Source organism: Argentina silus, assembly GCF_951799395.1.
Source record: "Argentina silus genome assembly, chromosome: 1".
Taxonomy (NCBI): domain Eukaryota; kingdom Metazoa; phylum Chordata; class Actinopteri; order Argentiniformes; family Argentinidae; genus Argentina; species Argentina silus.
In genome coordinates this window covers 22,904,194-22,929,436 of record NC_139655.1, presented here as the reverse complement: position 1 = coordinate 22,929,436, position 25,243 = coordinate 22,904,194, and the positions used below count along the sequence as shown (strand labels likewise).

Sequence of the window (25,243 nt, the reverse complement as noted above, 5' to 3'; positions counted from 1 at the left end):
AACTCCACACCAGCAGCTACAAACCATCCAGTCCCATTTGGAAAATAGCAACATCAAATGATTTATGATGGACTAAAGAAATAATCAAAAATACTCAAATGAGTGGATGCTTATTGTCAAAGTCCTTGGTTTAGTCAATTTGAGTTCATGCAGGATCTGGATCTTGGCTGTAGAGTGTAAGTTTGACACACCAAACATTATAGAGCAGTTATCCAGACACAAATTAAGACAAGTCTTGGACTAAATCGCACTTTCAATGGAGAATCGCCATTGAGTATGCAATTTTTTAGGACTGTGCTTATGCTGTGTCTAGGAAACCGGCCCTACATGTATGTGCTGTAGCCTGCAGCACATTTGACTTACAGCTCGACACCTGAGGAACTGTAAAAGCACGCAAAGCAATCAGTGATAAAGCAATCAGTGATAAAGCCCCTCCCCCCCCCCCCCAAGATTAGAGCCCTACCTCTAGCAAGCTGCGTTCAGGGAGAGCGAGAGAGTGCTATGAACAAGGTTGCACTACGCTATGGTTTTCCACACAACTAATAAGGTTAGAGAATGTGTACACACACACAGCTCTCCACACACACACACACACACCAAACACACACACATGCAGTGTGTGAATCCTACCAATAGGAGGTGCTTATCCCAGGAAGTCACCTGAATCAAAGGGGATAGAAGTGATCAGGGTAACATATATTATGGGTCAACCCACCCATTCTTACCCCCAACACAGTCCCCAAGTTCACAAACACCCTTTTAACACTACAAAGCTAAACCTGAGCTGAGCTGAACTGAACTGTACTGTGCTAGCCTGGTTATGCATCCACCGCAGTTGCTGTAACAATGCTGGAAAGGACAATATGATACAAACTAGCACAGCACGGTTCTGTTCGGCCTGATAGTGTGTAAAGCCTCTAACTGACATGCTGAACGCCATGTATACGGTCAATAGGTTTTGTGGAGCCTAACCCCAACAGACAGACTGACAACCAGGGGTAGTGGTACTCACCTGGGTTGCTGGAGCCATCATCGATGAATTTAATATCATCGACCGTGTCAGGGGACTGCAAGAGAAGGACAGAGAGTGAATGAATGAAGATCAAGGGTGTAGTGGCCAACCCTTTATCCCAGGAACACCATCACCATGTGGGCTCAGGGACTGGCAGTGGGGTGGGTAGGTGGGAATGGGGGCTGGAGATGCCATCTTGTAAAACCTCACCCCCCGCCATTGCCAGCATGACACCAGTGATGCCCCCTTACTGTCAAAGCAAAGAGGGCAAGTCCCATTTCCATAGACCCACGCTAGTCTTTTCCCATGAGGTAGGTGTTAGGATTGGGGTTAAAGGTAGGGTTGTGTTAGTCCATCAGTTCCGGGGGGTTGTTCATAGTAGTCCATATACCCAGGCACAGAGAGCATGTGTACAGTACACAGGCAAGGCACTGTTACAACACAGACACAAGGAAGAGCGCCACAGAGTCACCAATGCAGCAATGAAAACACAGCCCCCTCCAGCACATTACATAGGTTTATACCCCTGCACAGGACGACAGCTACCCCCCTCTTGGTAAATCCAGAAGCCATACCACAGTACGCACACACACAGTCAATACACTCTTAAAGCCCACCAAATAGCAACGCAGTAACCATTTATGCCACTTAGGTTATGCACATTCCAGGGTCCCCAGTACAGTAGTTTATGGGCGGCATGGTAATACTAGGAAATCCTACTCTATTTTAGTCACTAGAATAATGAGCCACGGTGGCTTAATAAAGACCACGGTTAAATGAGTGGACCTATTCATTATTTTCTCTTGCTTATTCTATAGAACGTTCAATTTAGAAAAAATCCAAGGCATACTTCTACTGATTTGTACAGGGAAGGAATATTTGGTGGCTTCTCAGTGTGAAACGATGATTGACGATACACAGGTAATCCACAGATACTGGATACAACTTTCCACAATAAACCATACACTCTCCCAACTTAGAAAATCAAGACTCACAGAGGTACACTATAGACAACCACAAACGCTGGACCAGAAACCACAACCACTTAAGAACAAGCTGCCCTTGCTCCCATGTCACCCCAGGAACCCCCTGCTTCCCTGTGAACAGCAGGGTGAAATACCACCAGTGTGTAAGCCAGTGCTAGGGCTAAGCAGTTGACCCAAGCACTGGCTCACATGCACTCGCCCTTGTTCTGTTAGTCCCATGCAGCTCCCGTTAGAAGAATGTTTGGTTTGTGACAGAAAATGTAGTCAGTAAGAGACCATCAACATAGATGCCTTAGAAGCAATGGCATGACAGGAGATCCAAAATGGAGGATGTGCTGTTCTCAGATCTGCCTGATACAAATACCGGAATCAGGAAACTGGAGAAGCAGCAGGAGTGCCCAAAGAAGCGGGACATGGCTCAGAACCCCCGCATGGCGTGAGGGAGCCGGTGGGAGTGAGAGAGAGTGGGTGGGTGGGATGCAGAGGCTGGGCCGATTTTCTCCCCGGAAGCTGATTGGTTAGTGGGCTCAAATCACAGGTTGTGGTTGGTGAGTGTTGTTGGTGCCTGAGTGGTGGTTGATTAGCTAGTTGGCTGATAAAGGAGAAGGTGATTTGTTTAGTGGTGGTGATGTTTGCGGGTTTGAGGATGGTGAGTGGGAGATCAGGAGGGATGACAGGAAACTTTTGATTGGAGTCAATGAGGAGAGAGGCCATCCTACTAGGGAACAACAGATCAAAAACCCAGTGCCTGACTGGGTGATCGCTAACTGCTATTAAGTTGGTGTTAGCATATTAGGATGACTTTCAAAGAACCCCTTCACTGAGAAAATCAGAGGTACAGTAGTAGCAAGCCACATTCCTAGAGTGGAGGAACAGAAAGTATTCAAATCACGAGGGAGAGCCTAAATGGAGACTGCGGTAAGCAGTTGCATCACCAGGGTCTGATTACTGGGAAACTAGAGGAGAGAGGGGGAGTACTTAGGGGCAGAGGCAGCAGGGGAAAGCCAGGGGGAGGGCAGGGAGCTGGGGCCTGGGAGCTCTTAGCATGCAGGCAATACCTGGATGTCGTATACGGGTTTGGAAGAAGGAATGGCGGCAAATTGTCGGTAGTCAAACTTCTTTTCCGACAGGGACTAGAAGGACAGCAAACAGGGATGAGCAGAGGGAGAGGTAGAGAGAGAGAGAGAGAGAGAGAGAGAGAGAGAGAGAGAGAGAGAGAAAGAGAAAAAGAGAAAAAGAGAGGGATGGGGGAAAGGTGAAGAGGGAGAGGGTAGGAGAGAAAGGCAGCAGCAGGAGGAGAATGGATGACTCATACAGTCAAGTGTGGCGTATGGAGGAAGAGGGATGTGTCCTGAGATCTAATTGGCTGTGGTGATGGTTGATGATGGTCCATAATGGTGGATAAAGTGAAATGTGCCTTGAAACCCATTCATAGTTCTTTGATACATCTTCGAAGGTGATCTTATGAGACATTCATCTCACACTGGACCAACTACTTCAAGGAAGGCAAAAGTTAGACTGTTAACATTGCAATGTTTTGGCTAAAAACAAACATCTTGACCAAAACCAAAATGTATCAAGTGAAGACAATGACATCCTTACCAGTCTGCCTGGTGATGTCACTCCTCGTGGACTGAAATCTGTGTAAGATAAAATAACATTTTAAATAATGATGCACCAGGTTTATACAATGAATACACCATATAGACACCAGGGTGAAAGTAAATGAAGAGAGAACTGAAAGGTATTAGTTAGGCTACGAGAGAACCAGTGGCATACCTTCCAGAGGAGTGGGGGAGGGCGTGGCGGCGGGCGAGGGCGACTCTGTCAGCTGGTCCAATGTGCCACGCTTCTTCCCCTCCCGAGACTTGGCGATGACCATCTGAGCCTTCAGTGCATCCTGCTCTAGAGACTTCATCCTATCAGAGAGAGAGAGAGAGAGAAGAGCACTGTCAGATAGCGATAAGGAAAGAGAGATAGAGCGCATAATGGTTGAAGAGGGGAGAGAGAGAAACGGAGAGAGAGAGCGAGTGAGAATACTAAATCAGGGTGTTCTAATAAAGTTCATATGACGATGAGAGACAGCTCTCAAATGCCCCTTGTCCTGGTCAGCTGTGATTTACTCAACTCACAAATGCTTGTTAATTCCACAATAAATACCAAGCATTCCAGGATAAGGACTACCTACCAGGGCTGGGCAGTATATCCACTTTTATTGATATAGCTGAGCTGTATCATTAGTATCAAGTTTTCGTGCATTTTTTTTACAAGCATCTTGCTTATGTTGACATTTGCGTGGTTTCCCCCCTTCTGTAATACCTTAGGCACAACACATCAGCCCAAATGATGCACTGGCCGCAGAGTCTGGAAAAGCCAATCTCTCACCCTCTTCTGATTGCGTACTGGAGCCATGGCCACGGCCACACGCCACCTGACATGTTTCAGAGTAGCGCAGTGGAAGGCTTGACTGTTGTTCATGGGAGAAAACCGGAGAACAGAAGAAAGTGGATGTGCGTGCAGCGAAATCTTGTAGACCTTCTCTGCACAAAAAACTATTTCAAAACAGTGTGTTGCCTTATTTAAGCTTTTTCATTTAGTCTGCTGTCAGGATTTTGTTTGGTTTCTAGTAATGAAGACCTAAAGGTCTGACACACACATTTTGTTTTGATCTTTTATAAAAAATGAGAGATTCTAAAGAAACTTTGTGTTTGCTTCAGCTATCTGTGTTGTTAGGGCAAAACTCAAAACAAGGTAGGTTAGTCTCAGAAATCAACTGTGATTGTATCATTTTCCTTATTTCAGGCAAAAACTGCTAGTGTGTTCTATCAAAACAAACAGACATGGAAATTACTTGTACACTGTAAATACAGACTGCTTCTTTGAATAAGAATGTCATGTTAAGCCTTATACAAGCTATAAAGAACAAAAAAATATTGAGATTCTTTTAGGTCATATCGCCCAGCCCTACTACCTACATGCCAACAGTAGGCGTACTCTCAACTCACAGGCTGCTACAGCCTTACTGGGGCTTCTTTACATTAGTATAATGGAGGATGCGTTAGTATCAAGAGAATAACAAGAGAAAGAAAGAACTACAGAGAGACTGGGGGGGGGGGGGGGGGGAGGGGGGGAGGAGGGGGGGGCGGAGAGAGTGAGCAATAGAGTGAACGTAAAATAGAGAGCGAAAAACAGAGCCAACCACTGGGCAAATGGACACAGCCAAGGAGACGTGCAGAAGCGGTGTGTGGCATCAAAGCTGGTGAAGCACGGTCACGCTGTGCGTACACTAAAAAACGCAACCCCAGCAAACTCCCCACAAAAACCAAAGCACCCCACAGCGCCCCAGCAGCACACTCCCCCACAATGCCGTGCGGCTGGCCCTGGTGGGCGTGGCTGGAGAGCAGACCTGAGCTGGGAGGCAGCGGAGGAGGAGGAGGCGGGGAGCTGAGGGGGCGCAGCACTGCCCTGTGACGCCTTCACTCTGGACTGGTAGAGCCTCTTAGCCAGGTCCTGCTCATACTGTTTAACATCCTCCTCTAGGCCATAGGGCCTGGGACCAAGCCAAGGGGTAGGGACAGTGGGGAGGAGGAGGAGACCAGGGTGGAAAAGAGAAGAGGAAAAGTAGAAGGGGAGGGAGGGATAGCAGGAGGAGGAAAGAGTGGGAAGGATAGAGGGATAAAAGGGACGGACAAACAGGGCACACAGAGAGAAAGAAGAAAAAAGCAGAGATGGGAGGTAAAACACTGAAAGAATAGGAGAATCAGAGAGGAAATCAAAGAGACCAGTTTAGCAGAGATGAGAACAGTGAGGGAGAAGAGAAAGAGTAGACTAGACACATATGCAGGTGTTCTGTCAACACTTATTACGTACTCACCGACCTTGTACATTGGACAACTGCTTCAAGAAGGATTAAATGCACAGTGCCAAGACAAATGTTTATAGCACAAAGTTTGCTATTTATCCAATTGCTGTGACACAGCATGCTAATCACACAGTGACTTGCATAGTTCTTATCTTTTCTTTTTTAATCAGAAGTGACACTTCATTTTAGAGGAAGCTAAGAACCACTAACCCGTACTGACCACAGCACCTGCACAAGGAAAAGATGAGTAGAAATAGGATATAACAAAGAGGAGGAGGAACCCAGAAGAGGAGGTAGGGGAAGAGGAATCCTGCTGCCTAATCTATCTATGACCGTATGTCCCTTGCATCTCCTTCATACTTTGTGTTCAAATAGATATATTCTATACTTTGCCATTACTGGCAAAGAACTTACAATGTATTATAGTGTGTGTGTGTATTTTTCCCGTACCTAGCTGCTCTCCACATCGCTCTCTTCTCAGCCTCCAGAGCTCGTTTCTCAGCGGGGGACATCTCCTTGTCGGAGGCCACAGCCAGCTCTGGGCTCTGCATGCGGAGTCGCTCCTGTTGCCGCCTCTCTGCCTTGGCCGTGCGGATGGGAGCTCCCGACTCACCGGGGTACACTGGGATCAGACTAGGCATACATGGAGACATCATGTTAAACACACTGTAAATAAATATAAATACACACACACACACAATGACATTGTTCAGTCATCGTTACCCGGTCATGGAGTTAGGCCTCTCCTCAAGGGAATTCCTCTGGGAGTCTCCTTTACCATCTGTGGAGGGCCTGTGGGATAATACACAAATAAATGATGGTGAATGAATGGGCTGAAGCAACCTCCATACAAAGGCTCTGTATAGAATCATTTGTAAGTTGTTCTAAGATTCCTAACAAACTTAAAAGCAAAACCATGAGCTGTACCATGAGCTGCCACAGTAGCTAGGTGGTGTGGTGTTGTAGTTAGGGGGTGTGGAACAGTGCCTGGGAGGCGTGGCCACACTCTCCACCTTGTACTCCACTCCGTCCAGCAGCACCTTGCCATGAGCCTTCATATCAGCCATCTGCTTCACCAGGTCTTCCTCCTCCTCCTCTTCCTCATCCAGCAGGTACTCCCGCACCCTTGTCTCGATCCTCCTCGCTGAGGGTAGAGGTGTAGAAAGACAGTTAAATCAAAGGTCTAGTATTTCAGACCCAAATCAATCAAGTATAATTGAAGTTCAATTAAAGTTTTAGGAAGGTGGATAATGGGTGGATATGTGTGACATGAAGAGGCTGGTACAAACATTCTTCCTCCTTCATCTTCTTCAGGTCGTCCTCTCCTACAAGGGACACTCTGGGTTTGGGCTTGTCAGGTGTCTGCTGCTTCACATCGATCTCAAAGTACTTCTGCCTGTCCCTGAAGGAGCGCTGCTCAGGGCTGCCTCTGCCTACGGGTGACGGAGTCTGGGGGAAATAATGGATTGTTAGGATAGAGGAAGAAGTCCACATGACTACATCTCCCAGAAGCCCTTGTAATCAGTAATGGGAACCATTGAGGTGGATATATGACCTGTATGATGTATTAAACATAAACAGATGCAGCTCAAATGTTAGCAATACCCCCTTACCAATAATCTCTGAAGTCTATAAAATGCTGTTTGTATTCAAGATGATTTGACCATTTTCATTTGTGAATTATCAGTTTGTAAAGCACCTACACTTGAAGATTATGAAGTATTTATACCCACTATATTATTTATTGAGCGTTCATGCAATGAGAGGTGAAAAGGAAGATTACTTTGATTAAATTAAACAGTCAAATCACAACAACACCAGTAGCAACGATTCTGGGTTGGATCATTGATAGGACCCCACCGCTGCAACCAATGTAACACTGCTGACCCTCGTCTCTGCAACACTACCAACACCACCACCAAAGCGACGCAAACCACAACCACATCCCAATTAGGGGCGGGGGAGGGGATGGGACAGGACTTGCCAGGTACCTGCAGGTCCAGGGAGGCTCTGGAGACGCGTGGCAGTGCTGCCAGACTCATATAGTCCCGTCGGTCAGAGGAGAGGGAGGGTCGAGGAGAGACTGGGGCAGTCAAGCCCGCGCCCACTCCCCAGTCCCCATCGACCTCATCCGCAAACACCTCGTTGTTCAGCTCAGGCTGAAAGAGCCACATAAGTCGTCACCGAGACATCAGCCCAATACAGACCATGAGGTGTTGGGTGTTATCACTGGTTAGGATCCATGTGGATCTAGCTATAATATAATTACATTTTATTCTACATTGCCATGAGCTTCACTACTCAGGGATAATGCAGGAGAGGTCCATTTCAAAGCCATAGTGAAAGGGAAAGAGAACTCACCTCGGGAGACGGTGAAGGCTTAGGGTGAATGTTGTTCCTCTGGCCATACAGATCCTGTTGACGGGCACAGAGAAGAGAGAGTGAGAGGGAGCAAATGGCAAGCATTGACAGAGAAAGACAAATATCCTAGTCAGCACACCAAGGAGAGGGTGAGGGCAGGCAGGATGATGAGGTGGGAGAAGAGACTTGAATAAGAGTGGATCATCAGCGAGAGAGCAAGACATAGTTGATGACTTTCAGAATGTGAACACCAAAACTGTCACAAGAGAGATATAGCGCTGCATACTTTGTTCAAAACCAATGGCCACCACACAGGACTGCATTCCACATGGCACATCACAGGCCCCAAAAACAGGGGAGGCAGGCTTTGAGAGAAGGGGCTGCTCCACTCGGGGGGGGGGGGGGACAGGGACAGGGACTCTGTACACACGTAGGGGCGGGGAGTACCACCACAGCATGCTTGTTGAGACCCAGAAAAGGAGCCTGGGCAACCCTGCCTACCTGCGGCGGCTCCAGCACAGCCAGGGAGTGAGGCACGGCGGCAAACGCCTTGTATGCCTGCTTGATATTCAGGGGGAACTCATCGGGCGTGTCAGGGGAGGGGGCACGAGGCTGCATGGGGGGGGGGGTTCAGGAGGCAAGAGAGGAAGAGAGGGAGGGGTCCATGTGTGGGTAGCCATAGGGAGTAGGATAGGGAGAGGACAGACAAAGACAAGGACACAGAGAGGGTAGACTAGGAGAAAAAACAGCAACGCTGAAGAAGACAGTGGGAGAACAGGTGGAGACCATGCCAGCATGGTTTTCATGTGGGAGAGAGGGATGTGTGAGAGACAAACAATAGGGCTGGGTGTATGAGGCAGCTGTCTTGTTGGAAGCTATGACTAATGGTGTATCACCTCAGTGGTAGCATTATATAATGGAACAATTGAGATAGACCCCCATAGCTACTTTATGGCTATGGGCTGATGACTTGGGATTAACCCAATGGTCATGAATAATGAAAAGAACATTCCTGAACACCCCTGTGAGCCATTGGTTGGCTCTGGGTAGCAGTGACTCAGGTGGTCAGACTGGGGTTGGAAGTCCACTTTTACACAGAAACACTCCTGCTATATAGCCCCCTGGCACACACTGACTGGCTCTAGAATAGCAGTGACTCAAGTGGTCATCCACGCTGGTCAACTTCTACAGTCCTTTTGCCCCTGTGCATAAATACAGGGATCCAGCCTCAAATTCTTTGGTATTACCTTCAGAAATAAAGGAAATCATTATTTTTGTGAGCAGCATTCGTGATACTGCAGCGAGGTGAGGAGGCACCAGTTGTTTCTAGACAGTCCAGACAGACCCAGAGCCCTGCAGAGGAACGCAGGGGGTCTGGTGTCTGGTGGTCTGGGCCCTATGTGGTGGTGAGGGGTCTTACAGAGGTCTGGGAGTTGATGGGGGAGGGGCCATGCTGGAAGGGGTTGGGACTGCTGTGGCCATCCGGAGTGGCTGGTGAGGTATGGGGCGGCTGCTGCACCCGGGACATGGGCTGGATGGCACCTGGCCTTGTCTGTACAGGGGTAAAACAAAACAAACAAGTTAAGATCAAAGGCTTAGATCAACAAACGGTCAAAGTCTAACATCAAAGTTGAGCTTGAGGAAGAACGGATTATGAATGTAGCTAATGGTGGACAAATCCTCAGACACTCACTGATGAGTTATTCTCCATGGCAGTGGCATTGGGGGTGAAATGAACACTTGCCTGAAAGAAAATACAGAAGAATGCATGGGTTGACATGATGCCTCACATGACCAGTCAGCAGTCACACACCCAGTGCTAAGGTTTCAACAAGCATGTTCAACTACTGGCACAAACATAAGCCTACTCTGAAAGAATGTCAAGTGTGAGACCTGAGACATGCAAAGAAAGGCAAAATCGTTCAGGACACTGAAATGGCAATGCAAAACTATCCTGGACTGAGGTTGTGACCAAATTCAATGTGACGAAATGCAAACAAATACTAACTCTGACCAGGTTTCTACATTTGTTCTGAAGCAAGAGCCTACACTTCAAATACTTCAGTTTCAAAATTGGTGCATATGCCAGCTCTAGTTCATAAATGTCAGCCAAGTATTAAAGCCCTAGAAGAGCCCTAGGGCCCTCAACGACAGACAAGGAAGGAATGTGAATCTCCAGACAGTTGTACATCCAATCTACTCCTGCTTGAAGCAGCGCATCAGTAATCAGTTGGCCATACTGAACAGTCACATGCATTTCAGAATTTCATACTGGCAACATTCTGATAGTAGTAAAGCTCATTAAAAACATCTGGCATAATGACAAACAACACGACACTACTATGCCTTTAAAATGTGAGGCAGGTCATTGTTGTTTCTATAAGCGGACAAGGCCAGGCCAAAGCAGAGAGGACCTAGAGGCCCACTTACAAAGCGTGTTTCCCTGCCTACAGACAGGGAGCTGGTGGAGCAGTGAGGACTGGACTAGGGAGGGAAGAGGACAGGTGTCAACTACCAGTTATCTCTATGCTATATCTACTGTGCCTTGTGGTGGTGACTAATGTAAAAAAAAGAACAGAAAAAAGTAGCTGTAAAAGCAGAGATGTCAATGGATTTTGAGATAAAAATGTATTGGGGTCAGTTGGACTGGACTCACCGGCTGGATACTGGGGGAGTAGGGGGCATCTCTGATGGGGCTGTCTGTCCTTGGAGGCTCAGTGGAGGGCGACTGGTGGGAAGAAAACACACACACGACTTAGCAGCTCACTTTCACTTTTATCTATTCTAGTCACAGTGCACTAGGAGGGGTAATTATTGCAGCAAAATACACCAAAAAATATCACACAACAAGCTTCTCAGTGAACACAGTTCTATCAGGCCATCATGTTCTTAACCATGTGCTTCTACTGAGGTCGGTCAGTTGATGTTCCTTTCAAACTCATACTTGAGATGTTTAGGAGAGAGCCTTATGCCTCCTCCTCCTCCTCCTCCAGACAGCTGTTGATGTAACATTCCTACAAATCCTGTGGACTCCTCACGGGAATGTTACATTACAGGACTACCCAGGAATAAACCGATGTTCTGAAATAGCCATCTCACATTAAACAAACATGCTAATCATCATTTTCAAATGGTTAGTCACAGACTTCTCACAATGTAACCATTACAATCATCCTGGCAAAGTGAACAGTAGGTATGTGATAATCAATGATGATAACCATAGAAGTGCAAATGTGTTCTCTTTGCCATAGAGGAGCTCAATGACAAGATGAATTATGTGAACCTAATGGTTAAATTGAAGCTGATTACATGTTACTTGGCTTAAGCATTGTAATTGGAATGTACGGACAAAGGAGAGGGGGAGTGCTAACGCAGGCTAATGCAGGCCATAGTGACACGCCATGCAGGCTCAAACCCACACACAGGCCACAGGTCGCTTGCCTTGTTGAACAACCAGGGCTGCAGTTTGCCCTGCGTCCCATAACCCACAGGAGGCCCTGATAGGATGCGCTCTGCAGGGGGGCGACCCTTGCCCTTGCGATTGGCCACCAGGAAGGGGTTCTCACTGAAGCAAATAGGCTGCGAGTCCACCAGACACTCCTCTTCCTCCTCCTCCTCCTCACCGGTTGGCAGAGAATCTTGACTGATTGCTGGTGTTGCAGTGGCTTCTTGATTTGAGGAAGTTATGGAGGGAGAGAGCTCAGAGAAATAAACGGTTCCAGCCTCCGTGTTCATAGTAGGGTCGGATTGATGGGGCGACATTACATGGGGGTCCATGTGATAGGGGGAGGTTGGGGGTTGCCCCAGGCCAAAGCCTAGGGGCTCTAATGGGGCACCACACTGGGCCTGAAGGGGGGCCTCCATGGGAGCAGAGACAGAAGTAGAGAACTGAGGAGGAGCGAGGGAGAAAGAGAGGGAGAGAAATGGTGAAACAGGGATACAGAAAGAGGAAAACAGAAATCTAAACTGAGATAGAGGCAGTGGAGAGGGAGACAACTGAAGAAAAGCAGGAGACTCACATGAAACACACAAAATGTAAAAGCAAGGTGTAGTTAAACAAATACTGCAGCAAAAACTGAGACCAACGGACATAATGGCAGACTGATGGCTACATGTTGAGAGATAGAGAGAGATAAATAGAGAGAAGGAGAGAGACAAGAAAAGGGACAAACGGGATTACAGAGATTTGGGGGGCTATATAGAGTAAGGATGGCTGACATGGACATAGATAGGCAGCTAATCTGAGATGCACTTCACTGTCTCTGAGAATAGGCAACACTCTGCATCTGGGACCAAAGCAATCAGACACAAACCCCATAGGTGAGCAACCCAGAATACCAGATACCACCGTGGTCAGAAACCACTACACAACCATTGTACACAAGTATAATCTGTAACAGTGTTATCCAAAATTAAACTAATATTCAGCATGACTCATTTTACAGAAAAGGATCTCATACTAAGGGCCTTTGAATGAGTATGACCCATGTGACTGTTAATTCGATATGGACAAGAGCTCTCCAGGAGTTTCTTGATTGTCATCATACCACAGCCATTAATGGGTTATCTATCCCCCCAGTGCTATGGTCACATTACTACAGCCTTAAATAACCCACACTATCAGTGCAGACAGATACAGACACTAAGGCTCCATGCAACTCATTACTTACTGTGCTTCAATACACTCCGCATTTGGGATAGCAGAGAGGTCACCACAGCAAGCTTGCCTGCCCTTATACTACTGTATAATGTACTCTTAATCAGATAACATTTTTTTTATCAGGTGCTCTAACCTTAGATTATGTCAAGAAACTAGTATTGTGTTGAAGCAAACATTTGAAATCAAATTACAATATAAATGGTGTCAGAGAGAAGGGTTCAATTTTCAAGGACTATATACAGTAGGACAAAGATCTTTGAGGTGAAAGAGACTTCCAGCCAGGTGAATTCAGAATGGAACAGTATTTATTACCCTGCGGATTCTAAGACATGGCCTTGACATCTCTCATGACAATCTAAATAGTGTCCTAAGAATAATGGCATTGTGACACATTGTAGTGTGGTGGTGGACACAGCGGTTAAATGTGACCTCTATAGTATCAGGGTCAGTTGGGTGGTATGTGAACCAGTACCCTTTTAGCAGGGGCATAGAAGACAGTGTAGGACAGCTGGGGGGTAAGGGGCCTGGAGGGGGTGCGAGAGAGACTGCTAACATGCCAACATGGTGAGCTACCGCAGACTGCCTGGGAAGAGTCACCAGAAAACGACTCATGATACAACTTGCTCACGCCATGACATTCATAATATCACAACATATCATTTGACCACAGATCTTCACCCAAAATCAAAAAAAAAAGAACAAAAAAAAGGCTGATTTATGATGTTAACAATCAGTAGGAAGCTGTAACACTTTGTTTCAACATCAAATTCTGAATCAAGTTTCATTTCATCAAACTAATTCACAGTATCAGAGGTTCAAGAGTGTCTCTTGGCAGTTTTCATCTTCTCATCTTGGGTATAAGGTGGTCAAAGTACTGACTGAACCTAATTCCAAGTCTAATGCATGGTGCCGGAACAGCTGCAGGCAATATGTAGGTTGTGTGCTCCCACAAAAAACTCATGGCCCAGTACTACAGCTTCTAGTATGTGTCTAACCTCTAGAACACATTAGAACAACTTAACACACATAGCTGAAAACAAAATAGTTATCCAATAAACAGATCGATATTAGCTTAATAATCTATATGTTGGCCACAGAATTATAGTTTCACTTACACACCATCAACTACACTGATTATCAACGCAGGACCTAAAAATAGTGACAGATATGAATGGCCCCAAGCCAGATTGTAGGCCATAAATCACTAGCAAAATGGCTGCCATTAAGACATCTCTATACATCATCTGACAACATCGTCCAGAGAGAGAGAGACAAAGTACATGAATGAAAGAAGAGCAGAAACATAAGAAACGGAAACAAAGAGAGAGAGAGCCATAAGTAGGACAGAGGACAGAGGATAGAGGACCCCCCTCCTCCTCATACTCACTGTGAGATGATGGCGGGGCAAGACCAGGGGTGCAGTAACTCTCAGAGCAGACTGTTCCAGGACACTGACAGCCTACATTGGGTCGCTCTCCCTCCCTGGCCTGTACCCCACCCACAGTGCACACTCCCTCCAATCCCTGCCTGGCCCAAGTTTAAAATAACCCCCTAGGCAGAGGCTGGGCCAGCTGTCCCCCTCCCCCACCCACTCTTGCACCTCATTCCCACCTCTCCCTATCAGCTGAAAGACTGGTGTGCTTCTACTGAACTAGCCATTTTGGATGTACAAGGTTAGTTCTCTTGTCCTCCCTTCCAATCTTGTTCATGTTTTTCACCTTTGTGTTCACTCTTCCATTCTTCTCTTGGTATCAACTCTTCAAGTGTATCTTCATATTGGACGATCCTCAAACTTGGTACAATTTGGGTAAGAAATCCAGTTTTGGAGATTCTTTCATCTCATCACAGTGGTGAATGGGAAGATGGTGACATCACATTGTAGAGGCAATCCATTCTGTGGGTCTATCCTTGGCTAGACAGGGGAGCCAAAGGCATAGGCCAGGAATGTGGGACTTGTGGTTATGAACATTGGGGGAGGGGGGGGGGGTTCACATTCTCTACCATCCAGAGGCACCTGCTTGGCCCCCAGGTCACTGAGGGCTTTCCCGGGAAAAACATGGTGGATTCCAAGTCTATTCTAGGCCCAGGAGACCATGACCAAGATAGTAAGCAGACAAATCCAGACATTTCACAGTGAGCCAGGGATCACATGTCCTAAGATCCAGGTATGAGGGTTTTCTCACACATTTTCACATTAGTCATCGATGGAGATCATTTTACCTTTCAATGAACATCACCAAGAGAAACTTAATGTGTACTTATTCAAAACCTCTGGAAACGTTATCAGAACAGACGTTGTTGCTGGTAGAGAGAATTTATTTATATTATGAACCCCTCTAGTTCCTTGGTGTTTGACCAGGTTTCAGTGATGACCAACACAAGACACAATTTCAGGACGTCTAAGACTGATATGTGGTGGTAGCTAGTTGGCATAAAGAGAGCCTTACCCTGTTGACCTTCTGCAGGCTAGTAGTGGGAAGTGCGGCAAGCGTCCTGTAGTCCAGTTTCAGGGGCCCAGTCACAAGGTTCTGAGGAAAGGAAGAAGGAAAAGAGTAAGAAAAGCTGGGGGAGACTAAATGCAATACCTCTCGTACAAATATTTTAGAGAGGTGTCGAGTCTGTTCATAGCCATATGCAACTGACTGAAGCTGGGTGTGGAGATTCTCCTTCCAACTTGAGTACCACATGAATACATTGGAGCTCCAGGGAATCCAGGCAGCAAACCCCACAAGACATAAACAACAATGCATGAAGACAATCCCAGTATTATGGTAGAAGCTTGATCAGGGCTGTGCTCTGTCCCCCCCCTCTGACAGGAAGATGGTTGGGCTGAGGGCTCGCCTATTGGTGGGGAGGGGGGTCTCACCTCGGTCTCCTCTTCTAACAGGCGAGTAGCCTCCTCACGTTCCAAACGCATGCGCTCCTTCACCAAGAAAGAGGGAGGGAGAAGGAAGAGGGGAGGAAAGAAGGGAGGATATCCAGCCACGCCATGAATAATGAAGATGAAGGGGTGAAATGAGGACAGAAAAATTAAATTGGGGAAAAAAGACAGATGAGATGGAGGGATGGAGAGGAGATGGAATGGAATGATGAACCCAAACACATTATCGGGGGAGGTGTGTGTGTGTGTGGGGGGGGGGGGTGGGGGTGGGGGGGGGGGGGTAGAGAGAGGGTAAAAGAGGGAGAGAAAAAGGATAGAACCCACACACATTAGAAAGTGCTCTATTTATTTGCTGTAGTAGCAGAAAAGGCATGCAAGGAGGGACTAATGCAGTAGTTTCATCAAAGCAGGAACTACCTAGATGTCAGTCTCACTCACCACTTTCTCCATCTCCTCTCTCTCCCACTGAGACGTCTCTCTCACCATCTCCACCTCCTAGAGAAATGTTCATAACCGTTCACTCACACATACATAGAGTCAGTCCAGTCGTCCATAGATGTAGTGTTTTTGTAGTGTGTATTCTATGGACCGTGTTTCCTTTGTGTGGTAGGGCTGGGCAATATGGATTAAAACCCATATCTCTGTATTTTTGGACATTTGGGTGAAACACGATATATAGCCTGTATGTGGCTCATGGATTCACTTGCACTTCTTATTCAAAGACACAGTCTGCATTTACATAGTTTTTCAACTTGAGTTTTGCTCTAACAACACGTTTTCTTCTGCTCTTTATCAGATTTCAAGGTGGAGCATGCTAAATGAACTTTATTGTGATAACAGCCATTACGTCTTTTCATCAACGAGTCAAAAAATAATTATATAATTGTTTTATCACTCAGCCCTAATGTGTGGTAGCTGATCGTTACCTTCTGTAGGATGTCCATCTCCTCCGGGCTCAGGTCTCTGTCGATGGATGAGATGCTCTCCATGCTGTTCTTGCGGACAATGCCAGCCGCAAACAGGTTGGCTATGATGCCCGGGGACGCCTGAGAGGGCAAACAATAAACACTGAGTCACCCCTGGATTTGACACCCAAAGCGCCAAGATTAATTAGATGGCATAGTAATTCTATATTTCTCAATTCAATCAAACAAAAAAAGATTTCTCACCTCCACTGCGGCGGCGTTGCGGGGGTCGAAGCCATCACAGATCAGCATGACCAGTGTATCTCCCACGGCACGGAGCACGCGCACCGCCTCTGTGTGGGTCATACCCAGCAGGCTGTGGTTGCTCACCTCCAGGATACGCATGCCTACCAGCAGACGCCCGTCCCTCGCCGCTGCACCACTTGAACTCACCTACCGGGGGCGACACACACACACACACACACACGGGATGAGAGGAGTGGATCAACAGATAGATGGACAGACAAACAGACCATATAAATGGTTAGATGTCTGTTGCCTGAAGTCTCCAATGCTACAGTTGAATGAGAAAGATAATGAGCTGCAGAGACACAGTACCTTTGATATAAATATTCCCTCATCGGTGGCGTCAAAGGGGTTTCCAGCGTGGCCCTTGGCACCTCCACGGATGCTAATGCCCAGCTTCTCACCGGGCTGCTTCTGAATGACAATCTCCTGCACAGGGATACACACAGGTCATTCGGTATTTGTATTCAAGTGTGTGTGTGTGTGTGTGTACAGGTGTATGGGAGGAAAGGAAAAGCTGTGTGTGTGTTTGTCGTGTATGAGGGGAATGAGAAAGGACACGGGCAGTGTGTGTGTGTGTGTTTGTGTCTTAAGAGGTCACCTGCATCCCGGGCGGCGAGGGGTCCCTGCGCACCAGCATGCGGATCTCCTGTTTGTTGGAGAGCAGGGCACGGACTGCCTCCTGGTGTGTGGCATGGCGCAGGTCGATGGTGTTCACCTCTAGAATTCGGTCTCCTACCCGCAGGCCACTCTGGCACGCCAAGCCATTGGGGATAACCTAACACAGGCAGACACGGAGAGAGAGAGACACAGAACTAGATCAAATGAAGAATAGGAACGTAGAAAAGGAGAGAGAGAAGAAGAAGGGAGAGACAGACAGGCAACCTCAGACGATGCCTTTGCATAGTTGTACCTTAGAAATGAACACTCCAGGTTCGCTGATGCCAAACGGGTGACTGGCGTGGTCGCTGCCTCCCACAATGCTCAGTCCCAGAGGGCCGCCCGCCTTCACTAGCATTACTTCCTGTTCGAGGAGGAAGTGGAGGGATTGGATTAGATTGTGACCGTTTCTCAATTGTTGGAAAACACGATTCCTCGAGTCCTCTCCTCCGTCCTCCACTATATTACTACTTGACTGGGACTGGGTAGGATAAGGGGGTGTAACACATGCAGTTTCTGGGGTCTAAATGGGATTCAGGAAAACTATCGTAGACAGATTAGAGGCTACAAAAATACACCCTAATTTGACATACTCCAATAGGAAGTATGTAGGGGGGACATACTGTACCATCCACAGATCTACATCTACTGAACCAGTAACACACAGAAATAACACTGGTCATGAGCCATAGATCTCAGTCAGTGGAACACTCCGGGTAGACATCTGCATTATCCACCCCCTGGGTGTGTGAACAACACTGAATAACACTATCCCACTCTATGTTACTACCCTAGCAGAATACCACTTAGACAAAGCCTTCATACCGTGCACCATCTTCTCTGGAGCTGGGAGAGCATTTGAGATGAAATGCCAAATGAAGAGACATTAAAACTAGAGGAACAGTATGAAGGAGCTGCCACGTTCCATCACCATCATCACAAACTATCCACCCCCGTCCATCACATACAATAGTACAGTCCACTGTGCTAATCCCTCTCACCTCGATGGGGTACTCGTCCTCCAGCGGCCGGCTCAGGTGGTTCCCGTGGGGGGAGAGGGCCTCGTCGGTGGGGTCTTCCTGGTCAGGGGAGTCGGAGGGCTCTGGGGGTGGTGGGGAGTGTGCGCGGGCGCGGGACAGGCCTGGAGAGCCCCCCGCCCCCGGCTCGGCCTGGTCTCGTTCCACCAGGAGGGTGATGGTGGGGGAGGTGCCGGTAAGCAGCGCTACTGCCTGGTCATGTCTGGCGTCTGTCATGTCTACACCATTGATCTGGATACGACAGTAAAATGGACGGGCGAGGGCGTCAGGATACTGAGACGCTGACCCTGAATGTGGGTAACCAGGGTGGGCAGCAGCACAGGAGCATGCTGGGTAACTAGGGCCGAGAGCATGACTGTCATGGCTGTACCTGGCTATACATGTTCCTGCTTACAGAAAAGCTATTAATGGTTGATAATCATTATCGCTCTGTAGAAAGTGTTATTTACAAAGCTGTATCAAATACATCCAGCAGCGCATCCCACAGCACTAGATCATGTTCATTGTTATGTTGTTTAAACACATGTATGGTGGTGGTGACAGCAAGTCTGCCTGTGAATGTGCGTTACTGAGAAAGAGAGAGAGAGAGAGAGAGAGAGAGGGAGCTCTGTAGACACCAAGACCCAGCACCCATACAGATGGAGGGAAACAGGCAGAGAGAGGAGGGAAAGGACAAAGGAAAGAGGAGGGCTGCCATCGGCGTGGCAAGCTAGCAAGGAGCTCCTATGGAAGCTAGGGCAAGCCATTCTATATAGCAACATGTATTCATGGATATAACTACTTGTAGCCTCTGTGTACATTAAACAGGCTGTGATTTGAAGGTGTTAGGGTTAGCATTCACAGCATCTGTTTGCCTTTGCTCACTTAAAACTCAGGAGGCAGCATCATATGACAGCCAAAGACAGGTTGATCTTAAGCTAGCAAAGCCAAGCCAGGGACTGGAGTCCATAATAATTGTCTTTAAGAAATGAGCTTGTCTTTACGTTGTGGAATAATTTGCAATCTGCAGACGGTATTTTGAGTTTGGACACCTTTGGATTGCGGTTCAACCTGCATTCATCAAATGTTGAATGACAAATAGGGGCTAACTGATTGGTCCTCTGGTCCGAGTGACAAACAGAAGCCAGCACTGACCATACAGTACCGGCTCTTACCATTGGCTGATATGCTACTGCAGCTGCTGCTATGGTAATACATGCGGTTACCATGTCAGCGGGCCCAGGGGCTCCGCCCACACCCCCCCCAACACCACACCCACCACCGAGCAGGCAAGGAGACACATTATGCATTAGTGGCCATGCAGAGAGAGAGAGAGAGAGAGAGAGAGAGAGAGAGAGAGAAGGAGGGAAAGCGGTGGCAGAGGGAGGAAGAGAAAGAACACTGGGTTCACAGAGAGAGCAGAGAGGAACATAATCATTCAGGAAGCCATTCTATGATTCCCCTCGCACAGAGAGGAGAGAAGAGGGGTTTGAGGAAGAGAGAGAAAGAGAGAGAGATGGTTATGATTCAGAGAACAGAGCAAGAGTTACAAGCCAGGAGTAGCTGTAGAGAGAGACAGGCGGGCAGTTTCACACTGCACACAATATGAGGGTTAACAAATGTTTCTAGAATAAATGCATCTGAATTTACAATATCATAACAATGAAGTTAAGGGCCCATTGAGCAACCATACCAGGGCCCTCACATTGCAACCTACACACCATGGATATGGGCATGAGGATGCATGCAAATAATAACCATCACTATGACAGCAGGCAAGGCAAACAGTAGAAGTGAAGAAACATGCATAAACTTCAGAGCAGTCTCCCACACATCAGCTTAGGTTATGTTAGTCTTCCCCAGAGGGTGAAAGATCAGCTGGCAGCAGCACAGGACAAGCAGCGGCCCATTCTCTCCAGTGGGATGAAGGTTGGTTTGATAGTTGTCATATAGTTTGTTTGTTTGGGGAGTGAATGTGTGGCAAGGCAACCATATTCTAGTTTGATGACGTCACTACGTTTAACAGGTCTATACTTGGTGTGTTTAGCATGACAAACCCAACCCAAGGTAGTGCAGTTTATCTTTGACTTGGACTAGACTTGGATTGGGATACTCTTTGCTGTGGTGAAGTGATCCTACACTTACTACAGCAGAGAAACAACAGACGACAGGAGGGAGAGAGAGAAAAGATTCATCTCGGCACTAATTGGCCAATCAAAATGTTGTCACCTGAAAAAAGTTACAGAAACTAGTGGCATACATTTTGACTTGGTATAGATGAAAGCTGAGCAGAAGGGCAAGCGAGAAAGAGAAAGGAGGAGGGAGAGATATGAGAAGAATTTGAGGATAAAATGGTTGTGTGGAGGTGTGCTACTCACAGTGATGACCCTGTCTCCTACGTGGAGCGTACTGTCTCTGTGGGCGGCCCCACCCTCAGCGATCCGAGAGATGTAGATACCCTGAAGAGGAGGAGACACAGTTACACACCTGTCATCAACAGCCAAGCAGTCATCGATCAGGAACACACATACACACACGATGGTGTACAAATGTATGAATTATTATAATGATATACACACAGCTACCGGAAATACCCTGTCACCAGAGTATATTTAAATGACCTAAAGGCTAAATGAGAAAGATACATGTGGAGGATGGTCTACGAGTTCCATAAATCTACTGTGACACCTTGGAGCTCTGTACCCATTCACCCAGGGGGGCGGGGAGGCTGGTGCAACAGGCTGCAATACGACCAGGTTAAATCACTTCCAGTTTGGGAGGGAGGGTCACCAGAGGGTCAATCAGGGATGTCTCATAATGATGACCTCACACAGATGGACTAAATATAGCACTCTTATTCTTAATAGTGAGATTGAACTTGCAAATACAGGGACGTTACATGTAGGTGAGTTTTGCTGCGTCAGCAAAACAACAACCCGAGTATAGACTCAGGAATGTCTCCCTTCTTTAACCTCCATTACCAAGAGATACACAAATCATTTCACCATTTGACCGCACAAAACCATGATGCCGTGAAAGAATGTCAAAGAAGTGGCGCCGACCTAGAGCTAAAAGGGTACTAACACCCTGTGCCCTCCTGTCTCTTTGACTGAAGAGAGAATCACATGAGCTTCAAGGATTACCAAAACAATTCCAAAAGTACTTGAAGTCTGGCACGCCACTTACGCACATTATTTATGGAAACAAGCAGGCAGGCACAAAGTGTATAATTGTTATAATTGTCTGCTTCCACAATTCAAGAACTAATCAAGCATAGCTTTTGTATTTTGTAAAAGGCTCAACACTTACAGACTCTCTATGCAGTGAGTGTGTGTCCGTTCTTCTCCACGGACTCTCCGAGCCCTGTATGTGTGTGTATGTGTGTTTGAGAGCGGTATTGCACAGCACAGGACAATGCATTGGCCCAAATATGTCCCCCCCCGCCTCCACCATCCCAGTTACAGAGGACCTATCGGGTGTCTGGGTTTGCTATTCATATCTCTGTCTCCTTGGCGATGGCTGTAAGCGCTGTGCCTGAATAAATTGCTGGAGTCAGAATGACGGAGGGAGACGAGGGAGAGACTGACTTGCACAAAACACTTGGCTCTCTAAGCAATTAGCCAACCCCCCTCCACTGCTCCCCCCTCCACTGCTCCCCCCTCCACTGCTCACTCCATCACTCTTAATAGTGCAGTGATTTAATGGACTGCAGAATGTACTGCACACACAGCCACAGACTGCAGCATTTACATATGGCTTTAGAGTTCATATCTTCCTCACAACACAACAGGTTAACATTCAACAGCCCAACTAATATAGAAAACACTGACTTTTCAAAAAAATTAAAAAAGAAATAAAGAAATAATAATATTAATAATTAAACTAAAAAAGAATTCCCTCTAGTGCATTCCTCAACACAGAGATGGGGGGGGGGGGGGTTCCCACTACATATGGAGGGACATCAGGGCGTCTGGAGCCACTGACTTGAGAAATGAATCAACCTGACACCATGATGTGCACATGGTGTTTCACCAAGATGAAATATTCATCACACAGGGGGAAATGAGGCCCAACACTCCACCTCGTGACCTGGTAGTGTCTACTGGAGCTACACTCATGACATGACAGGGTCAGCCCAGATGAGTGGGAACCACTAAACTGTCTCCTGTGTACAGTTAGAAGTTGAGTGTCTTGGTACCTTGGCACGTCTGTTGCATGCTACAGTGAGGTGTGTGTGTGTCTGTCTGACTGAGTGAGTGAGTGCATGTCTCGTGTCTCTCACCATGTCCCCAGTGCGGAAGGGTGTGGAGCCTTTGCCCCCTGCGATGCTGAAGCCCAGGCCCTTGTCGTTGCGGACCAGGTAGGCGTTGAGGCGGTGGCGGGGTGTGCTGGGGGAGGTGGCCTCCATGCAAAAGGGCAGGCCGCTGCTGCGCCTCTCCCGGGGGAAGTAGTCGTCCTCGGGCCTCAGCGGTGTGGTGGTGATGGCGTTCTCCGGTTCCACCATGCGCTCACGCAGAACCGACATGGAGACAGACACACCTGAGCTGCGTAGGGCCTCCACCGCCGTGTGGTGCTCCGCCCCCTGGAGGGCCACGCTGTTCACCTGAGAGAGAGAGGGAGGGAGGGAGGGGAGCGTTAACTGTCAGTTTTCACCTCTTTGCAGTTATAACGTCTGAATGTTACATGAGCATAAAGTGCTTGCAGACAGGAGTAGAATAGGGGCTTTACCTCTAAGAGTTTGTCTCCCACTTTGACCCCGGCTCTGGCTGCAGGGCCCTCCTCAGACACCCTGGATATGAAGATTCCCTACAGGAGAACAAAGAGATGCTAGTTCACAGTATATACATATATACAATACAGTAAGATACAATACAAGTCACACCATTGCACTGAATCTGTATATTATGACAGTATCCACTGCCCCTTACCTCATCATCCCCCTTGTAGGGTGTGGATCCCTTCCCCCCGGCTATGCTGATGCCCAGGCCCCCTGTCTGCCGTAGGATAGTCAGGGTGTGCTGCAAATGGAGGAGAGGGGGTCAGCACGCCAGACCCAGACGCCCCATACAACACCCCTGGGCAGGCCAGGAGGGGGTGAGGGCCCACCACACTGCACTCACTCACTCTCCAGATAGCGGTTTAAATCAACTACTCATTTGGGGAATATGAGAATTTGTTTAATGGTTTCTGCATGTCACAATAGGATCCAATTTTAATTCGAGCACATGTTGGCTAAGACTTCAGTAAGCCTGGTGGAGTGGGTGAACCCCCTCTCCCCTGGAACAGATGGCACCATCTTGGGAGAACGGCATGGAGACAGACAGAGAGACAGACAGACGCAGACAGACAGAAGGGCTACTTTGGTCTCAGGGCTAAACTCAACTCAGGTATAAGTTAGATGGGAAAACATAAGGTGGTCTGCCTTGCACGTCAAAATGCTGAAGGTACAATTACTAATTAATGGTGCCCATTTTGGAAAAGAAATAGAGTGAAAGCAGTGGCAAACGTAGATGTGCTGAAGTACTAAAGCCTTTTTGATAGCGCTAAACTAATTTCCATCCCTTACGACTCAGTAAATTGACATTAGCCCAAAGACACACAGTGTGACACAACTTGACAAACACATATTCCTCTTGAAGACACAGAGGTTAATTTCAAACATAAACACTGAGGTGTGTGTATCTGGGGGAGGGGGGCTATAACATACAAGCCACAAAACTATCATGGAACAGTAGAGACGCTAACATATCATAACAAGTCGGGTCAGACTGGATGTGTGAATGCTGTCTGAGCAAGCCATGCAGAGTGGGGATGAGTGGGGGATGAGGGTGAAAGATGAGTGGGAGTGAGAGGAGAGGAAAGAAGAGAGAGAGAGTGCTGTGTTCTGTGGTTGGGGGGGAGAAGGCAGTGGAGGAAGTCTCCATTTGCTGTGTTGTGGGAAAGGTTCCGTTCTGTTGCAAGATCTGTCGCAAACTCGTCTCCGTCACAATGCGGTCATGCAACCGTGGGCGGAGCAAAATGCACAATATGCACATTCAGAATCAACCAACAGAAATGCATCACACCAGTTGCAGAGGGTACAGTACTTAGCAATCCTTCTAGCAGTGCCACATAGTGACTCCATTGTGAAGGGCAATTTATCTTCTGAAGATAATTATGCCCAATATTGTAAAGTAATATTTTATTGGAGTTTTTCCAGGCCACTTGACCATAACAGAAAAACAACTAGGTCCTAGTTATAGCCTAATCATAAGCTAAGAGTATCATGACCGAAAATGTTGACATCATCCTATTGTTTCTACTGTAAATTGACTTAACATTTAATCAACATAATACACAGCATCAATAACATCTGGTTGTACCCATTATTATTTAAAAATAGCTATTCAATAATCATAAAGCTAACCATTTATTTTAGGTTTAATCAATCTTTAACCCAATAATCTCCCAAAATAAAATGAGCAGCCTGTCATAGATCAATCCATTGTGCTAGGGGAATTGATTTGATATGCTTTGTAATGGTACTAAAGCTATTCAGCAGCACAGACCATTCATTGAAGTTCTTCCCCTCTGGAATAAAATGCGTTCCTTTGT

General features: G+C 47.2%; 1 protein-coding gene across 7 annotated transcripts in view; it reads right to left on the bottom strand.

Moving 5' to 3' along the window:
* Positions 1–25,243, bottom strand: part of scrib (scribble planar cell polarity protein) — a 68,367-nt gene that overhangs the window by 2,804 nt on the left and 40,320 nt on the right. For 3 of the 7 annotated variants that reach the window (XM_083673847.1, XM_083673849.1, XM_083673848.1), the window contains 25 exons: positions 23,578–23,667; positions 23,378–23,455; positions 22,932–23,252; positions 21,028–21,108; positions 18,635–18,901; positions 17,887–17,997; positions 17,575–17,751; positions 17,286–17,402; positions 16,932–17,120; positions 16,689–16,808; positions 16,201–16,257; positions 15,329–15,409; positions 10,878–10,949; positions 9,915–9,965; positions 9,642–9,773; positions 8,222–8,275; positions 7,852–8,019; positions 7,150–7,309; positions 6,788–7,004; positions 6,584–6,652; positions 6,311–6,493; positions 3,778–3,917; positions 3,601–3,638; positions 3,057–3,131; positions 1,013–1,067 (listed from right to left, as the gene is read on the bottom strand). In XM_083673847.1, the coding sequence (XP_083529973.1) occupies positions 1,013–1,067; positions 3,057–3,131; positions 3,601–3,638; positions 3,778–3,917; positions 6,311–6,493; positions 6,584–6,652; positions 6,788–7,004; positions 7,150–7,309; positions 7,852–8,019; positions 8,222–8,275; positions 9,642–9,773; positions 9,915–9,965; positions 10,878–10,949; positions 15,329–15,409; positions 16,201–16,257; positions 16,689–16,808; positions 16,932–17,120; positions 17,286–17,402; positions 17,575–17,751; positions 17,887–17,997; positions 18,635–18,901; positions 21,028–21,108; positions 22,932–23,252; positions 23,378–23,455; positions 23,578–23,667 (3,103 nt within the window). Of the gene's footprint in view, positions 1–630; positions 661–1,012; positions 1,068–3,056; positions 3,132–3,600; positions 3,639–3,777; positions 3,918–6,310; positions 6,494–6,583; positions 6,653–6,787; positions 7,005–7,149; positions 7,310–7,851; positions 8,020–8,221; positions 8,276–9,641; positions 9,774–9,914; positions 9,966–10,877; positions 10,950–15,328; positions 15,410–16,200; positions 16,258–16,688; positions 16,809–16,931; positions 17,121–17,285; positions 17,403–17,574; positions 17,752–17,886; positions 17,998–18,634; positions 18,902–21,027; positions 21,109–22,931; positions 23,253–23,377; positions 23,456–23,577; positions 23,668–25,243 lie in introns of all 7 variants that reach the window. The other 4 variants (XM_083673851.1, XM_083673853.1, XM_083673850.1 and 1 more) reach the window with 4 other exon arrangements.